This window comes from Carcharodon carcharias (assembly GCF_017639515.1).
Source record: "Carcharodon carcharias isolate sCarCar2 chromosome 27 unlocalized genomic scaffold, sCarCar2.pri SUPER_27_unloc_22, whole genome shotgun sequence".
In the NCBI taxonomy this organism is placed as follows: domain Eukaryota; kingdom Metazoa; phylum Chordata; class Chondrichthyes; order Lamniformes; family Lamnidae; genus Carcharodon; species Carcharodon carcharias.
This window is the reverse complement of record NW_024470638.1, coordinates 90,742-114,177: the sequence shown is the minus strand read 5'-3', so window position 1 is coordinate 114,177 and position 23,436 is coordinate 90,742. Positions and strand designations below refer to the sequence as shown.

The 23,436-nt window shown below is 41.8% G+C and overlaps 1 gene segment (V, D, J or C); it reads right to left on the bottom strand.

The window, feature by feature from the left end:
* Positions 1 to 466: 466 nt before the first annotated feature.
* Positions 467 to 22,040, bottom strand: LOC121273911. The segment is given in 7 exon segments: positions 467 to 1,051; positions 9,306 to 9,463; positions 14,540 to 14,860; positions 15,307 to 15,627; positions 18,865 to 19,182; positions 19,269 to 19,574; positions 21,707 to 22,040. Coding segments are annotated over 7 exon segments (1,767 nt in total).
* Between the last annotated feature and the right edge of the window lie 1,396 nt (positions 22,041 to 23,436).

The following is a 23,436-nucleotide window of genomic DNA, read 5'->3' as shown; positions in this document are numbered from 1 at the left end:
GAAATAGATCTTCAGAGGAATTGATTTGGAGGCATCAGCGATCTCAGAGCAAGAAACTTCCAGAGGAATCCACAAACATGTGTTGAAACAAGGGTTTTGTTTTTAAAAATATTTTTCAGGAATCTGTGTAGCTAACAATCAGTCAGGTCTGCCTTTAGTTTCCATTGGGTCCCTACAAGGATGTAAGCCCGTGCGATTGTGCCTGAAAATAATGTCTCTGTTACTCGCATGGCGCTGGTAAGCGAAGATGCAAAGCTGTGCTCCTCTGGGAGCTGTATGTGAGATATGCACAAAACGTTTTGAAAATTTGCTCAGTTACGCAACATTAATTAAATCTTTTCCACATTCAGATATGGTCTATTAACAATTCTGGAACAAATGCCAGGGAGAAAGTCTTTCCTTAACAAAATGGGATTATCAATATAAGCCGTGACCAGATCAATGCTTACTATTGCTGCATGTCTTCTTTCAACGATGTAGTTTTGGGATTATTCACATATGTGTTTTCATTTCCTATAGGGAATGCTTTGATCTTCTGTAACAGCCGGCGAGCCTTAACTCATCCTAGGACAAGGGCAGGTTCGACAAGCCTGGTGGGTTGTCTGCGAGCTCACGGACGTGGTAAGGGCGTTTTTCTTGTTAATTTTCCAATTCAAATTGTCATGAAATATTCAACAAATGATTGAGACAGGAAACAAACATACTATTTCAAAAGTAGTACTAACACATAGCGGCATTCAATGTTTTCTTCTCAATTTATTTTAATTGATTCTGTGGGATTTGCTGAACATACAGGGTCGTTGTAATGATGCACAATTCTATTTAGCGCTGCTGCTTAAGAAAGAAAGTGTTAATTTATGAGCTAATAGAAGCAAATTAAGCAGAGTTGCCACGGATTGGCTGAGACTATTGTGCAACCACAAGGTGCAGTGGTGTAATGGAGCAGCTGCTAACGCTGATAGACTCACACAATCCGGCCCCAAAGGATCTTCGTCAACAAGCTTTGAATAACAAGTTGAAGTGACCACTGGTCAAGCAGCTGCTATTTCACCTGCAGTGAAAAAAAGCATAGCATTAAAACTAGTGAGTACCGCAATGAGAAAAATGATGTGCAATTCAACTGAAAAGTCCGGGGTATATAACAACAACAATACTATGGATAACTATCGTGAAAGATAAGGAGCTTCACGGGTTTGGGTCATTACCCCCCACAATCAACATTCAGGACCCGAAGTGCAGATAATCTCACTTGTCGTGTGTCTTCTCGATCTTATAAATGAAAAGTGAATTATTTGTTACCTGATTTTAAACACTTCACAATAATTATACAACTTTCGGAAACAAATGTGACGAATCATTGCTTGACCCCCTAGCACACCAAACGTAATCCATCTGCAGTTCCTTTGATCTGAACATTGCATTCCAAATGAAATTTGAACGATGGCCTTTTTTAAAAAAATGCTGCTTAATCAATATGTTTGGACCAGGGAAATGCCACCGCATTAGTATTTTGATCACCCGGTAGCTTTCCCTTAAATATTGACCTGGTCAACATTTGTTTGTTGTTCCTGTGTATCTGTTCAGAGCTTTCCCATTTTAACATTATTACCGTTGGCTATCCCTACGCATCTAAATCCGGTCCTCACATAGTTTATACATGCACACAAATTGTCATTCATTTACCCGCAAGCTAAATTAAACTGCTTTTTATTGTAATGCCATTTTCTGTTCAAAGTCTAATGCACCCTCTCGGTTAGTATTGTCAGTGATCGTATATATACTCTCCTCTGTTCCTTCGAATTCCAGTGAATTGCTTTGCAGTATAAACTCACAAGGTGAGTAAGTATATGCATTCCCATTTTAATATCGTTGTTCATGATGTAAGATTTAGAAAATACGTTGATGTTACATGAACAATATTGTACCTGAATGGTTAAACCTACTGATGTTTTGGGGGGAGAGAAGTACAGTTGGTTGAAGTATAGATTGCGATCGACAGCATTGTCAGAGAGGATGGGAATGCTGAAAACAACATTGTTGTTAGTTTCTGTTTGTGATCACTACCTAATAAGCGAATGTTCGCAATCTACATTGTAAATGTGTATTTTTAACGCCATGGGGGAAATACGGACTGAGAAAATGACTTTGGAATGTGAACTGAATAACATCCTTGCTCTAATGATCCTTTGCTTTCTACATGTGAAAGCATTACTTGCTCCCGATGCTCTCTGTGGAATGCCACATATTTTCTAGTATGTGTGTGTATGTGTGTGTGTGTGTGTGTGTGTCAGTGCGTGCATGAGATGAATATTACTAAATACATACAGATATAAACAGATAGATGGCTGGGAGATGGTTAGTCGGAAAGAGAAGGAAAACTAGAGAGATGAGTGAAACATATCAAGTGTGAGAGAGAAACTTAAAAATGTTCACACTTGAAGGTGTAAGTTTTCAGATTTTGATGTTTATCAACTTGTTTAATTTCAGACATATCCATTGTCTCCAATTCTATCAAAATGTCGCTCTCCTACTGGATTATACAGAGGGGTATAAAACCAAGTGCAATCTATGGAAAACGTCTTTATTCAAAATGATAGATAAATAAGCAGATAGACAGACAGTTGGAAAATCATTATAGATAAGTGAGAGAAATATTAATTAAAAAAGGAAAAACCGAATTTAAGGAGCGCTATTACTAACTCAGAATGTCCAGCGCGCTTTCTGGCCAGTGAAATCCTCCTGAGCTGTAATCAGTTTTGTAATTTATGGAACGTGGCAGTCCATTTCCACACTGTAATCTACCAGAAAGCTCAATGTGATAATGACCTGATAATCTGCTTTCCATGATGTTGATTGAGTGATGTGTTTACCGGAGCATTGGGGAGAACTTCCTTGCCCTTCTTCGAAATAATGTCATAGGATCGTTTGCTTCTGACTGAGGAAGCAAACGGGACTTCGGTTTACAGTTCCACAGTAGAGGGCAACAAAATTTCCCGGATCAATATTCATAAATAAACATTATGTTTCCAACATGAATAAAATAATAAACATGAGTAAGGTTCAATGGAACTCAAACAACCCGTGTACATTAACCGAGGAGCAGCTGGAGTTACTGCGGGCCTCAGAATCTCCTGAAGTGCATTAATTGAAGTGCAGGAGGTTGTCATCCTGCCGATCCAGTGTTCAGGATGTTTGTAAATGGTTGGCCATCCGATAGGTTAAGGAAATGCTCACAGTGCTGGAATCCTCCAGGGTTTTTACATATTCAAAGCAGTTTGCAGGGCTTTGAGTAGAGCTGTCTAGTAATTATCCACGTGACTATGGGCCAGATTGAAACACGTCAGTGAATCACAAAGTGGAGGATTTCAGTTCGTTAGGAAACCTGATATTCCACAGAATTCGCCTGCGCTTCTGCCACCACCAACATGAGTTTCACTTTACTTCGATTGTGGCAAAGTCAGTAACATCATTGATTGGATGAAGAAGATTTTGAGAAGGAAAGGAAAATGACCAAATGTCACGGTCCATGTTTCAACCAATGATACAGGTCGGGAAAGGATTGAGGTAGACCGAAATAGTTTCAGCACCTAGAGCACAACCTTCATGTTGGCAATCTCCCGATTATCCCCAGTGCTACAGAACAGTTAGTGCAAGAGCAGCAACATAAACCAGGTTAATGTACGAGTGGCGAAACTGTTCAGAAGATGCTTCAAAATATGGGGCCAGTGGGGCCATTTGAGGAGTTGCTGCGACCTGAACAAGGTGGACACCTTGCACACAAAGAGGACTGGAATCAATCCCGTCGCAGAAATAATAACCTAATCGTGGCGGAGGGTTTAAATGAGAATGGCAGAGGTGGTCCATTCCCCACCCAGCAGATGAAGAATTAGAAGGCAGAGAAAAGTTGCAGAGAGCGTAAATACACAAACTGGATTTGATTGAAGTACAGCTCCGAGTTAGAAGGGTTAATAAAAGGAGAATTGCAAAACAATCCACAATCACGTTGTGTCCATGTGTGTTAATTCCCGGTAAATTTTAATTAACATCATTGGGCTGCAGGCACGAGAGGCCATATAGTATTATGTTGTAACGGCAATAACGAAGACCTCGGTGAAATGAAGGAAGACATAGCAATTTTGTAATCATGTCGACAATGTTTTGAGGTAAGATGAGGAAGGAAAGAAGGAGGGAGGGTGATACTTTTATCAAATATACTTTTTAAGTATGAGAAAGTGTTGGTATACTTGAGATTTCAAACACGGAATTTGTTTCAGTAGAACTGATGAATAGCAGAAACATTATTAGGTGCTAGGTGTATATGATGGACCACAACATAGTGGGGAGGAAATGGAGGAGCAAAACTACAGGAACATCACAGAAATTTGCGAGAAATTCAGCGTATTGGCGATAGGGGGCATCATTTATTACACGAGGCTGAAAGAAACTGTATCAAACAAAAAGACATGGAGGAACTCCTGAAATGTGGATAAGATAGTTCTCATGGTCACTTTGTTTAACCCCCCATCAAGGAAGGAAGCAGTGGCGGATCTAGCTCTTAGGAATTAAGTGAATCATGTAGCAGACAGAGATAATATGGGAAGCTAACGATAATATCATTATGTTTAAAGTACATATGGATTCGTAGGACTAATTATTTGTGAAAATATTCAACGGAGGTGGCGTTAGGTTCGGTGAATGGAAAGGTGACGTGCTCCAGATGGATTGAAATGAGAGACTGTAAGCAAAACACTAAATGAACAAGAGGAGGCTATCTGAGTGGTGATAGTTTATTTTTATAAAGCACACGAAGGGAGTGATAAAAGCTTATGTAAAAGTGGCAAAGAGCATTTCGCAATATATTATCAGGTAACAGAGAGATGAATCTAAACCTCTGTTCTAAACATGTAAAGAGAAAACGTGTAGCCAAAGTAAGGGTGATCCGATTAGAAAGCGAAAGGTAACTCTGCTCTGGAGGCAGAGGGAGCGACTTTGGGACTAAGTTAATACTTTGCAAATGTCTTAGGGAAGAAGATAACGCTGTAAATGTCACAGTCAGGAGGTGGCACTGGAAAGACAAAACGGAGAGGAGAAACACAGTTGCAGGGGAAGAAGTTAATGTTCTGCCAGTGCGCAAAGTGAAAATTCACCCAGCTGGATGGAATGCATCCGAAACGGATTAGTGAAGTACAGATTGCAATTACAGATATTCTGGACACAACGTTCCAGTTCTGCTTTGATATGGGTATAGTTACAGGAGAATGGGAGCTTATCAATGACGCGCCCTGTCCAAAAATAGGATAACGTTATGCAATTGACCTACACGTCAGCTCCCCTCGCACCAGAGGTAGGGAATATTCCAGCAACTATGTATCAGTATTGCCTCCAGTTCTGAGCACTACCCTGCTGGATGTAAAGGCTTAGTGACAACTGGAATGCGAATTACTGGAATGGCACCAGGAATAAAAAAATCAGTTATGTGTTGGCACTGGAAAACCTGGTATGTTGGAATAGAAACGATTATGAGTAGATTTTAGGAAATAATGGAAAGAGCTTCCAGTGTTAGAATTGTCAGCTAATTGTCTCTGCAAGGGAGCCCTCTGAATTGGGATGTAGATTTTTTGTGTTACTTGTCAATGGTTTGCAAAGACGGAATAGAGAGCCATACACCTCATTTAGCTGACAATGCTAATTTAAGCAGCACAGCAAAGAGTGGAAAGTCACAAACTGTCTTCCGAATAGTAAATGAATGGGGGATTGGGGTAGGCTCTGCACAATGATAGGTAAATTTGCCTGTGGAAACCTGAGGTCATCTAGTCTGAAACTAAGGAAGATATTCGATCGTTATTTTCTAACAATGAGACGATTAAAACTATAGAACATCTGGAATAATTAGCTTTCCAACTACCGAAATCCTTAAAGTTAGTGGGAAAGAAATACAAATAAGTAAAGAAGCAAATGGACAGTTTGCTTTAATCCCGGGCGAGGGGCAGGTGGAATACAAAGCAGTAGATGTATTTTCTCTGTTATACAAAGCTTTTGTTACTGTGTTCGGTTCTGGGAAGCCCACATCAGGAGGTGCGTGCAGGGATGGAACAGAATTTCACCAGAACGACACCGGTTATAAAACGATTAAAATTCTGCCAGCATGATCTTCACATTTGGATTGCGTTGCCTTGAATATTACAGGATGATCTACTTGAGTTGCTTAAATAATTACTTGGTAAGGCTGTTAATATAGTAATAATTTAAAAACAAAAATCTACCATATGACAACAACATGGAAAAAAAAACCTTAAAAGTAGATTTAAGTACTTCAGGGACGAATCGAGGGAACACTTCTTTACACATTGGCTGGACACAATCTAAGACTTTCCCCACAGCCCAAAAGGAAATTAAAATGTCGAGGCTGGATTCCAATTTAACTGCATTTGACAGAGCTTTGTTACTTGCACATATTAATAAACATGAAGGCAAGGTGTGCTTAATTCGCTAAAGCACAGATCAGCCACAATCTGAATGAATGACGGAGGATGGCGAGCGCCACAAACTTCCCTTTGTCTTCTTCTTCTTCTCTTCGGTTTAATCCTAACCTTAACTGTTGTCATTTGCTAAAATTGAAGCCCTATTTCTGTTGAAGGGTCATGAGGACTCGAAACGTCAACTCTTTTCTTCTCCACCAATGCTGCCAGACCTGCAGGGTTTTTCCAGGTAATTCTGTTTTTGTCCCAGATCTATAGTTTATTCTTTTATGATTGTGGATTTTTGTGCCAACCAACCTTCGTATTGTATTATTTGCTTATCGATTTAAAAGCTAACATTTACTCCATTCCTTCCGTAGTCAATTTGCTTCTCACCTGTTAACAATGATCCTGTTTGGTAATCTTCCATAGTCAATGTTTGCTTTCATCTCTCCAACGGCCACATCACCTCCTATTCTTCCATAGTGACTGCTTTCCTCATCTCTCCACAGTGATCCGTTTCCCATCATTTCATGGGTTACACTATCGTAATCATTTCACAGTGATTCACCTCGCAACAATAAGACCATAAGACCATAAGACATAGGAGCAGAAATTAGGCCACTTGGCCTATCGAGTCTGCTCCGCCATTCAATCTTGGCTGATAAGTTTCTCAACCCTTTCTCCCCGCAACCTTTGATCCCCTTACCAATCAAGAACCTATCAATCTCGGTCTTAAATACACTGAATGACCTGGCCTCCACAATCTTCTGTGGCAATGAATTCCATAGATTCACCACTCTCTGGCTAAAGAAGTTTCTCCTCATCTCTGTTCTAAAAGGTCTTCCCTTTACTCTGAGGCTGTGCCCTCGGGTCCTAGTCTCTCCTACTAATGGAAACATCTTCCACACGTTCACTCTATCCAGGCCTTTCAGTATTCTGTAAGTATAAATCATATCCCCTCTCATCCTGCTAAACTCCATCGAGTATCGACCCAGAGTCCTCTAATATTCCTCACATGTTAAGCCTTTCATTCCTGGGATCATTTTTGTTAACCTCCTCTGGACCCTCTCCAGGGCCAGCACATCCTTCCTGAGATACGGCACCCAAAATTGCTCAGAATGTTCTAAATGTAGTCTGACCAAAGCCTTATGAAGCCTCAGCAGCACATCCTTGCTTTTATATTCCTAGTCCTCTCAAAATAAATGCCAACATTGCAATTGCCTTTCGCACTACCGACTCAACCTGCAAGTTAACCTTAAGAAAATCCTGGACTAGGTCTTCCACGTCACTTTGCACTCCAGATCTCTGAATTCTCTCCCCATTTAGAAAATAGTCTATGCCTCTAGTGTTCCTACCAATGTGCATGACCTCGCACTTCCCCACGTTGTATTCCATCTGCCACTTCTTTGCCCATTCTCCTAACCTGTCCAAATCCTTCTGCAGCTTCCCCGCCTCCTCAACACTACCTGTCCCTCCACCTATCTTTGTATCATCTGCAAACTTAGCCAGGATGCCTTCAGTTCCTTCATCTAGATCATTAATGCATAAAGTGAAAAGTTGTGGTCCCAACACTGACCCCTGCGGAACTCCACTAGTCACTGGCCGCCATCCTGAGAAGGACCTCTTTATTCCCACTCTCTGCCTCCTGCAAGACAGCCATCTTGTATCCATGCTAGTACCTTGCCTCTAACACCATGGGCTCTTATCTTACTGAGCAGCCTCCTGTGCGGTAACTTGTCAAAGGCCTTCTGGAAGTCCAAGTAGATAACATCCATTGACTCCCCATTGTCTAACCTACTCGTTACAACCTCAAAGAATTCTAACAGATTTGTCAGGCATGACCTCACCTGGATGAAACCATGCTGACTTTGCACTATTTTACCATGCACTTCCAAGTATTCTGAAATCTCATCCTTTATATTGGGCTCTAAAATCTTACCAATGACCGAGGTCAGGCTAATCGGCCTGTAATTTCCCATCTTTCGCCTCATTCCCTTCTTAAACAGGGGGGTTACATTTGCAATTTTCCAGTCCTCTGGGACCCTCCCTGACTCGAGTGGTTCCAGAAAGATCACCAACAACCGCCTCCACTATCTCTTCAGCTATCTCCTTCAGAACTCTTTGGTGTATCCATCTGGTCCAGGTGATTTATCCACCTTCAGAACTTGCAGTTTTCCTAGCACCTTCTCCTTGGTAATGGCACCATACTCACCTCTGCCCCCCGACTCTCTTGAACTTTGGGGATGTTACTTGTCTCTTCTGCTGTGAAGACATCCTTGTGAGCTAGTGCTTTCTTCAACCCCACTGTATCCCACCTCCCAGCAATCATAATAAATGATTTTCTCATCTATTCACATTGATCCATTTGCCATCAATTTGCAATCAATACTTTCTTCATCTCTTACAGTGATCCAGGTTTACATGCGGAAGCTTTGCTTGTGCGTTCTGCTTTCTCTCAGAGAAAACTTCTCGTGACTTCAGAAACCTCATGCTCAATACATGGGATTTGTCATCACATCACCAATTGTTTCTGATCATTTGCTTAACGATCCAGAATCTAGAAACCATGCACCTTTTTTCATTATTGACATATTCCTCTCCTTAATGTGGCAATAATATTACTATGCATTAAGTCTTCTCCTCAATCTTCATATTAGGGAGGCTTCTAAAATATGTAGATGGAAATTAGTAATGAAACTCAACCTGACACTGTGGGAAAGATTGAAATTATGCAAATATTGAAATCTTTAGTTCTTCATCTGTATCTTTGCTGTATCTCGGTAAGAAACTCAACTGCTGAATAAATTTACACATTTTCTCGATACTACTGCGAGCCATCTTTACCTTAAGGACTGTCACGTATGAGCTGTATATCATACTTAGAATGAACAAAGCGATGAAAGCGACTACTGTTGATGCAGTGCCTGCGTCCTCATCGAAGTTTTCTAATCCATCTTCCTCCACTAATTGGTCGTCCATACCTTCCATTATTTGAGGGAGTTCTAGAATAAATAAACGGAGTGTGTTATAAATGAGATCAGGTTGAATATAGACCCGATATTACACAAAGGCGGCAGCTGGCAGGGGAATGCTGCATTGGAAGTCAAAGTAAAGGAACAGGAAAAAAAAATAAGTCGATTGAAGTAATTTTCCGAAAACACGGTATGATTGTTGAGGGTGACAATCAAGGTCATACAGGGCACCTTGGATAGAGGAGTTATTTTAAATGATAATGTTTGCATTATTTGCACCGTTCCATGAAAAATGATCATTCACATGTGATTGAAGTTTATTTTTACTCTTTTAGCAGCCGATAACACCAAAATAATCAAAAATCTATTTAGAAGGCGAACTCGGCACTGATCTGAATAGAAAAGTGGAGTCAAGCTCGAATCACTTGCAGTTCACAGGCTACACTAACCAGGAGATCATCAGGCCAATGGGGGTGGAGTCACATTTCAGCTCAAGATTCAGCTGTACCTCATCGGCGCAGTTTATGTTCGCCTCTCAGGAGTTATTGACATTTTACGGCAAACATCATTCGTTGGTACAAATAAATGATTTCACAGTATTTAAACCGTTTGAGTTGCATATATATTGACAGTATAATTTGAACAGCAGCATTACTCTTTACCCAATGTCATCAGATTGTGTTGTTATTGATGACGTCAGCATTGCAGTATCAACATCTTTGCTATGGCTATCGCGATATATTATGTTTACAATTCTCTGGTTACTCGGTTACTAAGGTCCTGTGAATTCTGTAATACATTGTGTCGTATATTTCCCTATGGCAGCTCCAGCATTATGTCAGAATAGCACCATAGGGATGGTTACCCTGTGCGGTAGAACTGTGAGTGCCTGGTTAAAAGTGACGTTAACAATTCCCTCAATCCCCTGAAAGTGTCACTATTATCAACTCTCTACTTCTGTAAGCTATCCCACGGTGCTTGTCCTGGCCGATTTTTCGATTTGTATTGAGCACAGGTGGCTTAAGAGAATGCAGAAGCATCGTAATGTTATGTGTACCTGCACCAAAAGAATAAACATTGTCATGTTTTATCAAATTCACCGTTCTCTTCAAATGCTTGCTTCCCCTTTATGAGAGTTGAATGAATTGACAAGCCTCGTTTTCTAGAAAACCAAAGAAGACCTTCCAATTTTACAATTCGAAAAAATTATCGATCCTTCAATACCTACTCTATCTTGAATTCTACCAGGCCATGAGCCCTTCATATATATGAGCTGATGATGCATTGTAGGATCAGGCAATCTACAGAAATATCTGTACTAGAGTAAGACCAGCTGTTTAAGCTGTTCAACCGGACTCGAGTCAACGCAACTGAATCGTACCGAGATGATTCAAAGACTGACATTGTGCAGGACACGGATATAAGTTCTGTTCAGTAACCTATTGCACTTGAACGTGTGCCAAGTAGGGGATATTAAGTGTAATATCCACAGCTTCACCAAGCACTCGGCAGATAGATAGGCCGAATGGCCTCCTTCTTTTCCTGGATAACTGCCACTCTATGAGCATCCAACATAGATAGCTGCCAGACCCTTTAGAAGACTGCTTGCTTCACTCTGCGAGATGTTTTCCAGCATGGAGTGATCCCACAAGACAAAAAAGAGCAGCTCCAACTACTGGAGGTTCAGAGAGTCAGCAACATTTGTTTAACTCTGGGTCAGTCAGTCATGGCAGGTGCATCAAGACAGTCACCTGGACATATATTCTCTACATGACCATGCATACATTTTTCTGTGACATGGCTGAGATTTCAGATCAACAATGGATGAAATATTGTACTCCTGCTATGTTTCTCACTTAGCAAATGCAGTATAACAGAAAGTTATGCCAGAATGCACTGTCCAGAAGGTGAACTGTGCAATGATCCCTTGTTGACATGTTCTTGCTTTGCCCATTGAAACTTTATTGGGTCTTTTTCATATTCTGAGGATGTTTGTGGACTGCCTGGTAAGGCGACCTACCAACCAACTCTCCGATCTGCGCCTTTAATTTTAGTGTATTTTTCAGCAGGGCACAATGAATAGCGGCCTGATGCACGTAAACAAGGGGGAAGAAAAAACAGCGCAATTATTGGCAACACGAATGCGACCAGATGATTTACTGCAGACTGAGATTCTCTTTGAAAAATCAATTCTTGGTGCCTTCGCTTCGCATTGGACATATGGACAGATTATGTGCTAAATTATTTGAGCTGAGCAAAGTTGACGATGGTGGCAACAAAGTCATGCCCTGCTTCGTAGGTAACCTTTCACTGATTCAGGATTTCCCAAATACTTCATGGGGAAATAATAATACTTTTTCAATAATTTAAATACTTTAGTGTTTGAGTCCACAGCAAGTTAAACTAAAATAACACCCCGAAAAAAAAACTAAAGGAGCAAATAGGAAGCCAGTCTAAATAATGCTGCGTCTGGATATAATAGAGATAACAGACTCTGGAAGAAATCCCTGCTCCTGCAATTCTGCATGGAGTCTTCAACATGTACCGGAACTGTTAGATCGGGTCAAGAATATGCTTTTCAAATGAAACACTGCAGCACTGAAACTTCAGTACCCTTCACACTGTTCGACTGCAATATGAGCCTCGATCAAGTGCCAGAATTGTGGAAAGGAGATTAATCCACAACCTTCTGATTCAGAAGCCAGGAAAATGTTAATGATGTCCGCTGTGATTAAAAATAAAAATACAGGAATAATTTCAAATCAATGCGTATCTCTGAATGCGATCTTTGGAAATTATACATATTGAGCGTTCATTGCACAACAACATCAAGTTGCACTTTTGCAGCACGATAAACGTTGGGAAAAAGCCTCGAGGTGTTTTATGGGAGCAAAATCAGACAGCACCTGATGCCAAGTCAAGGAAGATCCAATCAGGTCAAGTAACCAAATCTTTGTAAAATATCGTTACTTTAATGCAATTCTTAAAGTAGCAGAGATAGGTTAAAGCAGCGCACAGGTTTACCGATGCATGTGTAGAGCTTAGTGTTTGGGCAGCTGACTCCCATATTCTATAAGTGATATGGGGAGCTTTTGCATAACGGTGATGTCAGTGAACAAGTAACAGTAGAAGTCCCCATGGTAATGGTGACTACGAAACTACCACCGACTGTTGTAAACCAGATGTGCTTCACTAATGCCCCTGACGGAAGGAAATCTGAAATCCTTACATGGTCTGGCCTACATGTGACTCAAGGACCACACCAGTTTCGTTGACTTTAAACTGCCCTCCACCATGGCTTAGAAATACATCAGCTCATGGGCAATTCGGCAAGAAGTGTTGGCCTTGCCAGCGACATCCCATGAAATAATTAAGACGAAAGAAACAAAATTGAGCATGCACACGAAATCTGAATTGAAGGCACATGGAGATCCGGGAGGGCAGGCTGACTGGTGCAATAGCCAGCATAAAGTTTCCCACTTGGTCGGCAACATGTTAAACTTTTTAAACATTTTTCTCTTCACTCCCGACACACAGTGGCAGCAGTGTGATCCATCTACAAGAGACCCTCCAGCCACTCCCCTAACACTACTTTGACAGCAATTTCCAAATGCAGAACCACTACAATCTAGAAAAAAAAAGGAAAACAGATGCATGGGAACACGACCATCTAAAAACGCTCCTCCAAGTTGCACGCCATCTTTACTTGCCACTAAATTACCATTCCATCATTTATCCTGGGTCTAAATCCTGTAATCCCTTACAGAATTGTGCGTGTCATACGCCACGTGGCTTGCAACGGTTCAAGAGAAAAGGTCGCTGCCATCTTCTCTAGGACAATTAGAGACAAAACATGACCTTGCCAGAGACACAAAAACTAGCCGAATGAATACTTTAAAAAGAAACATTTGATCGAGGAGAAAAGCCATGCAGGTATTTAAAAAACAGGGATAAGAATTTTCACATTGTGTAGTTATTTGACTTGGAGCCAGCACAAGAGTGATGGTTAAATGGGGACATGCCGTGAATTGGGCCACCAGCTCAAGAATTTTGGATGATTTTCGCTAGGAAGCAAAGGCGTGGGAATGGAGTGTATGGTGGGCTTCAAAGACGATAGCTTTGCGATCCTCGAGGAGACAACCTGTACTCACTTAATATTGACTGTTTAGACATGCAGCGCAAAAGTGAAAGGCAGTGGAGAATACAGAGAACGGGCAGTGAGGTAGCCCATCGTCAGCGGCCAAATGGGATAAAGAATTGCGATTTAGAATGATGTGGTTGAGGTGGATCATTGGGTTGAAACATAGAAGATAACTAAATAGTCAGAAGCTAGAAGACTCTCAACTTTAGGTGAATTGCTGGCTGGAATTGATTTATCAGAGTGAAAACATTCAAACATCGGTTTTGGTGAATGTTGGTCACTATAAAGGTTGAGCGTACCTTCCTCCAATTTATTCAATCCACCCTCTGGGTAAATACCTCATTGCCAAAGAATAAGTGACAGGATCTCCGAAAGAACGCTGATGCTTTGTGTAAACTGCTTGAAAGCACCACAAGTATTTCTAAAAGTGGGGGAACAGACACGCGTTGCACATTTTGGATATTAGAACATATATATCTTATAATTTTGCTTCAAATTATTAATGATCACCACGGAGATATCACACACACACAAACCATGAATAAGCAAGGCAGCAAGTTTTCATTTTGCTTTTATTACAAGCATTCTGCCACATACAGACAAACCAACCATATTATGCATATCAAATAGCGTCACTAAATCCTTCACGAGATTTTTGAAAATGTGGCAACTTGATTCAAATACCACTAAGCTTATTCGGGAATATGAAATCCTAACCATGGTTTTCCCTCATTGAATGATATAGATTCGGGTATTAGCAAAATGTCGAAACAGTCGGTCGCAGCTCTGGAGGGTGATTGTGAGGTCAGATGATTGAGAGATTTGCTGATTCCGATGTTGAAATAATTAGGAACCTCACAGCGGTGACATTTCTACAGGAAAGGCCTGGTCTATCATGGCGGGTTATGTACACGATTTAACACTGTCAGTTAGGAGAAGCGAAACATTAACTAAAGTAGGTTTACCGTGGGATTTATTAATACTTCGGATTAAATTCCTTTCGAGGGACGGGTGACCCACTAAACAGGAGTAAGTTGTGCCAGTGTTCCACTCGGCTGCGGTGAGTCTCAATCTGCCGGCTAAGAAACTGGAACCATTTCCCTTCTCACTCTCCAGTTGGCTCGGATGACCTGAATCCAGAAGGGTGTCATTGGCCATCCAAGCGATGTAAATCTCAGCAGGATAAAAACCGGTGGCGAGACACACCAGCGTTGCCGTATTCTCAGTGTCGATCTCATCCTCTGACGGAGACAGAATGTAGACTTTGGGACTAATCATTGTGCCAACTGTAAAGAGAGAAATATAGAAATACGTTTTAATCTGACTCTGTGTATTGTTTAGTCTTCACTAACCATTTTCTTCTCTTAGAAATACTGCATATTTGGAAATTTGGAATATTTCCTATCTCTGAGGTTTAAAGATCTTTTTCCTAGCACATGGCTGTCATTCATATTTTTTCTTTTAATCGGTTGCTTTGTGGCCCGATATTTTCCCCATAGGGTTGGAGAAAGCACTTTAAAGAAATGCTGACACTGTTGGGCTTGGGGAGAGCAGCAGTTTCAGATTTCTTACATTTTCATTACCATAGTTTTCATCAATGTGGTGACTGGTCGGACCCGGGACTGTATTTCATTGATTATACTAGCATTTAACGGTTGGCCTGCTTTTTTTATTTTCGTTTGGGGCCATTGGCAATTGGGCCAGTCCCTTAACGAGTGTTATCTGTGCTTACCCTTTAATTTCCTTGTTGAGCGTCTCTTTGGTGTTGGTAATTCACTTCCTTCCACAAGACAGACGTATTCCACCCCACTGTCCCACTCTGCCGCAGTGACCGTCAGTTTGCTCACGATGGCCAAATTGCTACCACTCCACACTGGATTCTGGGTCTCAACTCCTTCCGTTCTCATTCTCCCATCCACTTGCCAGGACACGCTGACGTTTTCTAAATCACTGTAAAGGATTTCACAAGCAATGGTCGCTGTCTTTTGAACCCATATCTCTTCAAACGGAGGGTTCAATATACTGACAGAAATGTCTGACTCAGGGCAATCAGCTGGAAAGAAAAACGAATGGTTGTTTCAAGTTCTCATGTTGAAATCACGGATGACAACCACTGCAGAATGCTAGAAAATGTGAAACAATACTTACTGACATGTGATTGAGTTGTTATTATCCTGTCGCTGGTTGAGATAACATGACGCTGTGCTCTCCTAGACTTATTGTTTTCTTCCCTATGGCTTCCATGGATCGTGTTCTGAATAATATTCTCTGCAATTGTTTCCACGGCTCGCCAATTACTCTGACAGGGACTGAATATTTTATTTTATTTGCGCTGATACTGGAGGTCAAACGCTGTCTAGTGGCCTGCAGGTGCCGATTTTTTTTCACCACTCATGTAACTTAATTAAAAGTTCCCTTTATTTATGACCCAAACATTTGTGCCCGAAATTGATGTTCCCAGGAGTGATTAAAGGGCGGATGCGTGCCCTGAACAAAACTTTGTAGATGTTCTGCATTATTTGACACTAAAATCACTCACTCACTTGGAGAGTGGAATGTTTTAGAGAGAGTAAAATACCACCCAGTTCAAAAGGAGCGCCGCTGGAATTTTGAGTTTAAGCAAACAACTGTTTTGCAGAATGTAAAGTGAGGAAATCCATCAGTTTACCATGATATATCTGGCCCAGAGGTACTCAAAGTTTAGATTAGCGACAATGGACAGGCCTTCTATACTATCTCTGCATTGATAGCAACAACAGGTTTACTAACAAAAATGGGGGGTTGAGGGTGGGGTGTTGGGGTGTGGGGTAGTTTTAAAAAAAATAAAATTCTCCTTCTGGTCAGGGAAATAAGAACTTAAGTGATCGGAGCAGCAGCAGGCCATTCGATCCCTGAAGGCTCGCCGGCCATTCATTACGATCATGACCTCCGTCTCCTTCTCCAGCTCCCCGCCCACTACACATATCCTTTGATTCCCTGAAAGACCAACATTTATCCAGACTGTCAGATGTGACCACTTACTTCCTTGTTGGGGTGTCTGATTTAATCACTTAAAAAATCTCCTCTCAACCTCCTCTTATCCAAAGGGAACAGCCCTTCCCTTTAAAATCTACCTTTGTAATTGTTTCCCGTAACCCTGAAATATTTCTCACAATCCCTTGCCGCAGTCTCTCGAAAGCTTTGACATTCTTCCTAAATATATTCTCTCCTCATTTTGCAGCAAAAGAAAATATTTAGAGGGAATGAGGAAATGAAAAAAAAATAATGACTGTGTAACAAAACGAGCCATCTCAATGAGTTTAAACAGCAAACTGAGTATCCACGGGAAGGAATTTTGCAACCATTTAATAGAAAAAGGTCCCCGTGTTTGAAAGGGGCTGATTTCAACATTGCAATGTTCAGATCATCCTTCTAGCAAAGAAAAGGGGATGTTTCAAGTTATTTTCTAACGGTTTCCTTTTAACTAAATGAACCAACATGAGACGTTTAACTGTATCACATAAACAATAGTTTAAGGTAAAAGATCCAACGTAGAATGTCACTTTGAGTATCTCTGTCAAATGTCCATTTCTTTTCGTCCTCAGAATGTGGGTTCGCTGCCTGGGCCAGCATTTCTTGCCCATCCATAATTGCCCTTGAAAAGGTGGTGGTGAACTGCCTTCTAGAACCGTTGCAATCCATAGCGCTGTTAGGAAGGGAATTCCAGGATTTTGACCCAATGACAGTGACAGGGACGACAAATATATTTCCAGCTCAGGATTGTGTCTTGGAAATATGTTGCCTTCCCTTCACTGCCACTGGGTCAAAACCCTGAAACTCCCTTCCTAACTGCACTGTTGTTGTGCATACACCACATGGACAGCAGTGGTTGAAAAAAGCAGCTCAGCACCACCTTCTGATGGGCAACTAGGGATGGGCAAAAAGTGTTGGCCCAGTCCGCGAAGACCACATCCCGTTGTGAGAGGGTCAGCAAGGAGAAAGTGTATCAGCAGCCTATTTTACTGTGAATGCACCACAGCCACGTCCACTCTTGCCATCAGCAGAGGTGCAACCATGTCGGCTCCTACGATGCCTCCCCAGGTCATAGAAGGAGCAAATAAAGAGTCTGTCCTCAGTTACTGGATACGCCCAGACCACTGTAACTTCCAAGAGCCGCCGGTTCAGTTTGGTTAGCCCAGTGAGTAACGACAGCCTATCTTAGAGAATATTGTTATGAATAGGTTGATATTGCAATGCGGACATGCTCAGTGATCAGTTGGGGCTCGAGCATTAAGGGAATGGGGCTGCGTCAGTCGCAGTATTTGCCCCTCTACTGCCATTGCTCACTAGTGAGTTTTGTTCGTCACCTCTCGAACATAAGCCAATGGTTCATCTCCATGAACCCGCATATGCAGAAAGTACCAGCAGGTTATTATGCCGTGAAGGCATCACACACAATTTTACCTCCTTTCATTTCAAATTGGCGCATGGGTAGTTACCGTAGATTGGGAATCAAACCATGCACTATTGCTACTGCACAAATGTAGAGGCACTGAGGCCAATTATCAGGACCCAGTCACCATAGGTCAAGATCAGTGAACTCAAGAAAGTGTGGAGATCCAGTCTCCCGGGAAATCTGAATATTCCCGGCCTTATCACTGGGGCCATGGGTAAATTATTTTGCAGATTTTTTTTTGTCTTCCATCAGAATGAATCTATACCACCAGAAATGAAAACGTTTATCACAGGCGATTAAACTGATCACAATAAATGGTCTCCTGATGAAGTTCAGTCCATGAAGGCTTTATTTTGTCCAGCCCTGTGACTTCTAATGCATTTCTTCCTGTAGGATTTAAGGCTAGAATAATGCAAAACTGCTTCAATTGTTCAGCTCTCAGGTAACTGGCTGTATCTGTTTCTGAATTCACTGCTGAAGCAGGAATCAAAGAGTGAAGTTGACCGCGCACTGCCTTATCCCCACATAGTGTGCCCTAAGGTGTGCTTAGCACCATCTAAATAAAGTGCTCATTACCAGCATATTGTGAAATAGAGTCCCAGACATTCTTATCCTGCCCCTTATTATCACTGGATTCTCAAATTGCTTGTAGAGGCGAACATATTAAGTGCTGAGCATTGTACTGTCTTTGTGCTATCTTGGAATTCAGGCCACATTAATTGGTTCCCATACATTTTAAAGTTCGTGCAACATAGAGGAATCTGATCGTGAGTGTTCGCGTTCTATCTACAGTGTTGCTGTAGATTTAAGCACAAACCCTGATTGTGAAAATGCATACTGAGAAACTGTTTTTACCTTTCGTGTTGCTGATGGTCTTACTTTCGGTGGATTGCGTAGGTGGGTGTGAGGCGGCACAGGTGTATCTCGCTCCGCTCTTCCATTCCGTTTCAGTTAAAGTGAGGAGGCTCCTTGTGCTGAAGGTCCGGTCCTGTTCAAGGGCCGTGGGGAAACTGGTGATGTTCGATCTCAAAGCAGCTCCGTCCTTCTCCCACGAAATGGTTATTTTGTCCGGGTAGAATCCTCGTATCAAACAAGTGAGGGTTGCTGCTTTGGTACTTTGAATTTCTTCTGGTGATGGAGGCAAAAGCCGAAGATTTGGCTTCACTGGCTCCACTGTAACAAAAGTTAAACCACTGTTAGTCTTAACTCCATTGCCATTCGTAAGCAAGAGGATATGAATATAAATATTTATCACTTACTTCCTTTTCTCTTTCGTGTGCTTTTTGATACCGGAGTCGATGATAGATTGTCCTGTGCTGAACATGAGTATTCAGCCCCGCTCTCCCACTCTTCCACGCTGCTTGTCAAGCGGCTGAAGGTCAGGTACTCGTTACCATCTTGGGTACCGTTTTCGCTTTTCACACCTGCAGCCCTCACCTTTCCATTCACCCTCCAGGAGATCACAACCTCATTGGGAGATGTGGACACCACTTCACACACTAGGATGGCAGTTTTATTGACCCAAATATCTTCAACTGAGGGATCTCTGAGAAGTACTGTGATCTCTAAAAGCGAGAAACATAAAATCAAAATCACGAGGAGGCTTTAATGCTGACGATTATACATACTTAACATGAATTTAATATCAGTGACCATCGTTAGTTTGTCATATTGGGTCTTTCACTGATTATTGTTGGAGTTAATCTCTTATTCTGCTTTTCACACGAACGTTGACATGAATCACACTTTGAACTGTTCATTTAGACTGAGTGACTGGAAGCGGAAGAGCAATATAGGGTTACTGGGGGACTTTAAACCTTAACACAAAAAGAGAGAGAGAGTGAGGAAGGGAAGCAGAAATACAGGCGGAGAAAAATCTGTCTTAGCGAGATAAAGGTGCAATACATGGGAGAGAATGGGTGGGGCACAAAGAGAGGCAAACTTAGAGAGGGAAAAAAGGGGAGGGATGCAGAAAGTGAGCAATAGGGCAGGATGTTCAACCCCCGCTGGCAGGTTTGCAGGCAGTGTAGGAGGGGGTAACAATTCTCCTGGCTTACATTCCCACCACCCTCCCGCCCTCAACCAAAGTGTTCACAAATTTGCTGCAGAGAGTGGTCTGCGCTCGCCTGAATTTAGGCCCTTAAGTAGCAATTATTGACCACCTGGATGGAACATTCTGCCTCACGACTAAGGTGTTTTGAGGTGGGGAGGGCGCTTAATCAACCCTGATTTATTGAGGGTGTAATGTTTGGGTTATACATTCGCTCTTCTCCGCCAATTGAGGTCCTTAAATGGGAAATTAATAACCACTTAAGAATTTGATTTTGCCACCGCTGGAATGAATGATAGCTCCAGGCCAAGCTATCACAGTGACATGCAAGACAATTTAAACTTTACGGAGGCAGGTCTTCTCCTTCAAAGACACTGTTGGAGGGACTCAGGGTCGTGTAGTGGGTGCTGAGCTGTGAGTCACCCCAAGCAAGTAAATCTCCTTCCACCATTCCTCAGGTGTGGCCTGGATCGCCCCTTTTGTACTTTGGACGACCCGTCTCATAGACATTACCCTCCCTGACACGATCTGAGCACCACCATGCCCTTTCTACATCGGACGACCTGCTAAAACCTGCCAATCGCGGATGCTCACTTCCTTCCACCCAGCCTCTTCTTAGCCAGCCGTGAGACGCTGACATTTACATGACCCTGGGGTCTGAGATTCAGAGTTGGTGGACTTTCTGTATTCCCTCTGCTGACCACTGCTATCGTTTGTGCTGCTGGGAAAACTGCACTGTCAGCCAGTCAGATTGGTTAACGGCTCCCTGAGGCGGCACATTCACCTGAGTTAGGGACACAAGTCCGGATCAAGCCAATCAATGCTCCTGATTCAGGGGCTGCTGCGCTTGGCGGGGATGTGACCCAACCACCAACCTACTCCGGTCCCAGCCCCCAACATCCCACCCAGCCTCCACACCTCACCCCTCGAGACAGGGCGGGAACCTCCTGATCCACAACTTCCTGCCAGTGACAGGTTACTTCTGCTGCCTCTTTCTCGTCCTTACTTTCTGTCTAATCCATTCACCCGTTTCATCTTATATGCACATTTTTGTACTGATGCCCAGTCGGAATAGAATCCATTCTGGCAAATGCAATGATTATCTGAACCGGGCCTTTTAGTTTGATCCGTTTCATTGAAAATATAACCTTTTGATATATCACATTGTTCGATTTCACCTCAATTCATTTGAGGAACAATTTAAGTAGAATTTGTTAACATTGTTTTTCTATATCATAAAAGATTATGCTTAAGGTGTACATTAATTGTAGCATAGTATTCATCAGAAGAAATATTAGAAGTGCTTTTTGTAACATTCGTCCAACTGCGAGGACCATCCAGAACTTCAGGCATTGTCGGTGCATTGGAGAATGATGGAGAGCAGGGGGAGGCCATTCAACCTTTCATGACACTCACTAGCTCATCTGAAGAACAACATTAAGTAGTTTGGCCAATGCTGCTGAAACTCTCCCAACAATTTTCATTGAAGTGTTTCACTGCAACTAAAATTGTCACTTATCACACTCACTCGGATGGTTGCAGGATCTTTAATCCTCATAGATAAATTATTGCAACAACATCCAAATCAATCCAACACTAATAAAGTAAGCATGTTTTCCAACATGTGAATTGGTTCCATTTCCTCACCTGACGTGGATGTAATTTCTTTCTGCTTGTTACTGTTGGTCGCGGAATGGGTCACTTGGCAGCTGTACACGGAACCGCTGCTCCATTCCTGAAGAGGCACTTTCAGGAGGCTCGTGGAGCTGAAGTCTCCTTTCGATGTTTTAGCTGGGGATGTAGTGGTAAAGCCAGACCGTATGGTGTTTCCGTTTTTCTTCCAGGTCACCCCAATGTGTCCTGGTTTGTAGTCGCTGATCAGGCAGAGCAGCTGCACAAACCCCTTTGCTTTTAGTTCGGAAGTTTCAGAGTAGAAGAGACTGATGCTTGGGGGAATAGGCTCTAAAATTACAAAGAGCATCTTAGTCCTTTTCTTTAATTGCCAGCAATAGGTTCGAACATCTCCCGACCAGTATTTATACCCAGACCTACATCGAAATCAAATGATTGAGTGATGAAATAATTGCTGTTTGTAGGAGTTTGCTGTGATCAATTAACTGCCACGTTTTATGGAGTACAACAGTGTCTATACTTCAGAAAGAATGCAATTGGCTTTAAAGCACTTTGGACGTTCGGAAGACGTAGAAGGCGATCGAAATTCAAATTTTACCTCATGTATTTATTGAAATAATTGCCCCTGAGTATCTTCCATTTATATTATTACTTTAGAAACGCAATGGAATGTGACACAACTTTAAATATTTTCTAAAAATAAAGGCCGAATATTGATTCTTAAGATTATATGACTGACTCGCGCAATGCTGCGCTGAGCAAAGTGTAACAGAAATGGATGTCATGTCAGAGGCTATTTTAAGAATAACAAAATTTGAAATTTACCAATCAATTCACATTCATCAACACAGTTACCTGGAATTTCCTTCCTTAATAGCGGCGCACATTCAGAAGTTCGCCGCCATTGCGGGAGGGAACTGAAGCATAAGTTATATGGAGTTAGTTTATGCTCCAACCAGGAAGTTGCATTTCACCTAAAAGGGGCTGGCAGCAGTCCGTGTTCTACATCTCTACGGAGCCTGAAATTCTGCAATTTTAGTTGCTTTCCCTGAACCTACCAAGCCTTTTACTTTTTACTTATTTAGGGCCAACACTGGCTGGCGCAGATTCTGCTCAGGATCACATCCACTATTAGAAACACACCAGAAAGATTAATTTGAGATTAATTTTCAAGGTTAATCTCCCATGTAAGTAGCTATGGGAAATGAATCTTCTCTCATGCTGTGCTTTTTTTCAAGAAATGTAGTTCTGCAGAAAGGGATAAGTCGCAAAGGGTAAGTCTCCATCATTACTGTCTACGTTTTATTTCTCTGCTTATCAAAATATGTGGGAGCATGTATGGAGCTGACTGCAATAGTGTTAAAGTAAAATCTAATGGTCTCCATATACCTACTGACCAGCGAGTTATCAGCAGAATAAAAAGCATAACGTCACCCAACACTATTGCGGTCAGCTCTATAAATGCCCCCACTCAGCCTGTTATAATGGAGTATTCCAGTAGGCAAACTGTGATAACTAAAATGAAATAATGATTGAGGATTCAAAAATAGTTCCCAGCACATGTTAATTTATGACTGAGTTGTTATCAGTACGGTGTGACAAACACTGCATCATTCTTGACTTTGCTTGCATTGATTTGCAAATATTAAAATTATGGCGATTTTTTTTCCCCATCATTTCCCTTCTTATGTTTCATCTAACTGCTGCACCTCGGCGATATTATCTGAAACCACATCTTTGATGTT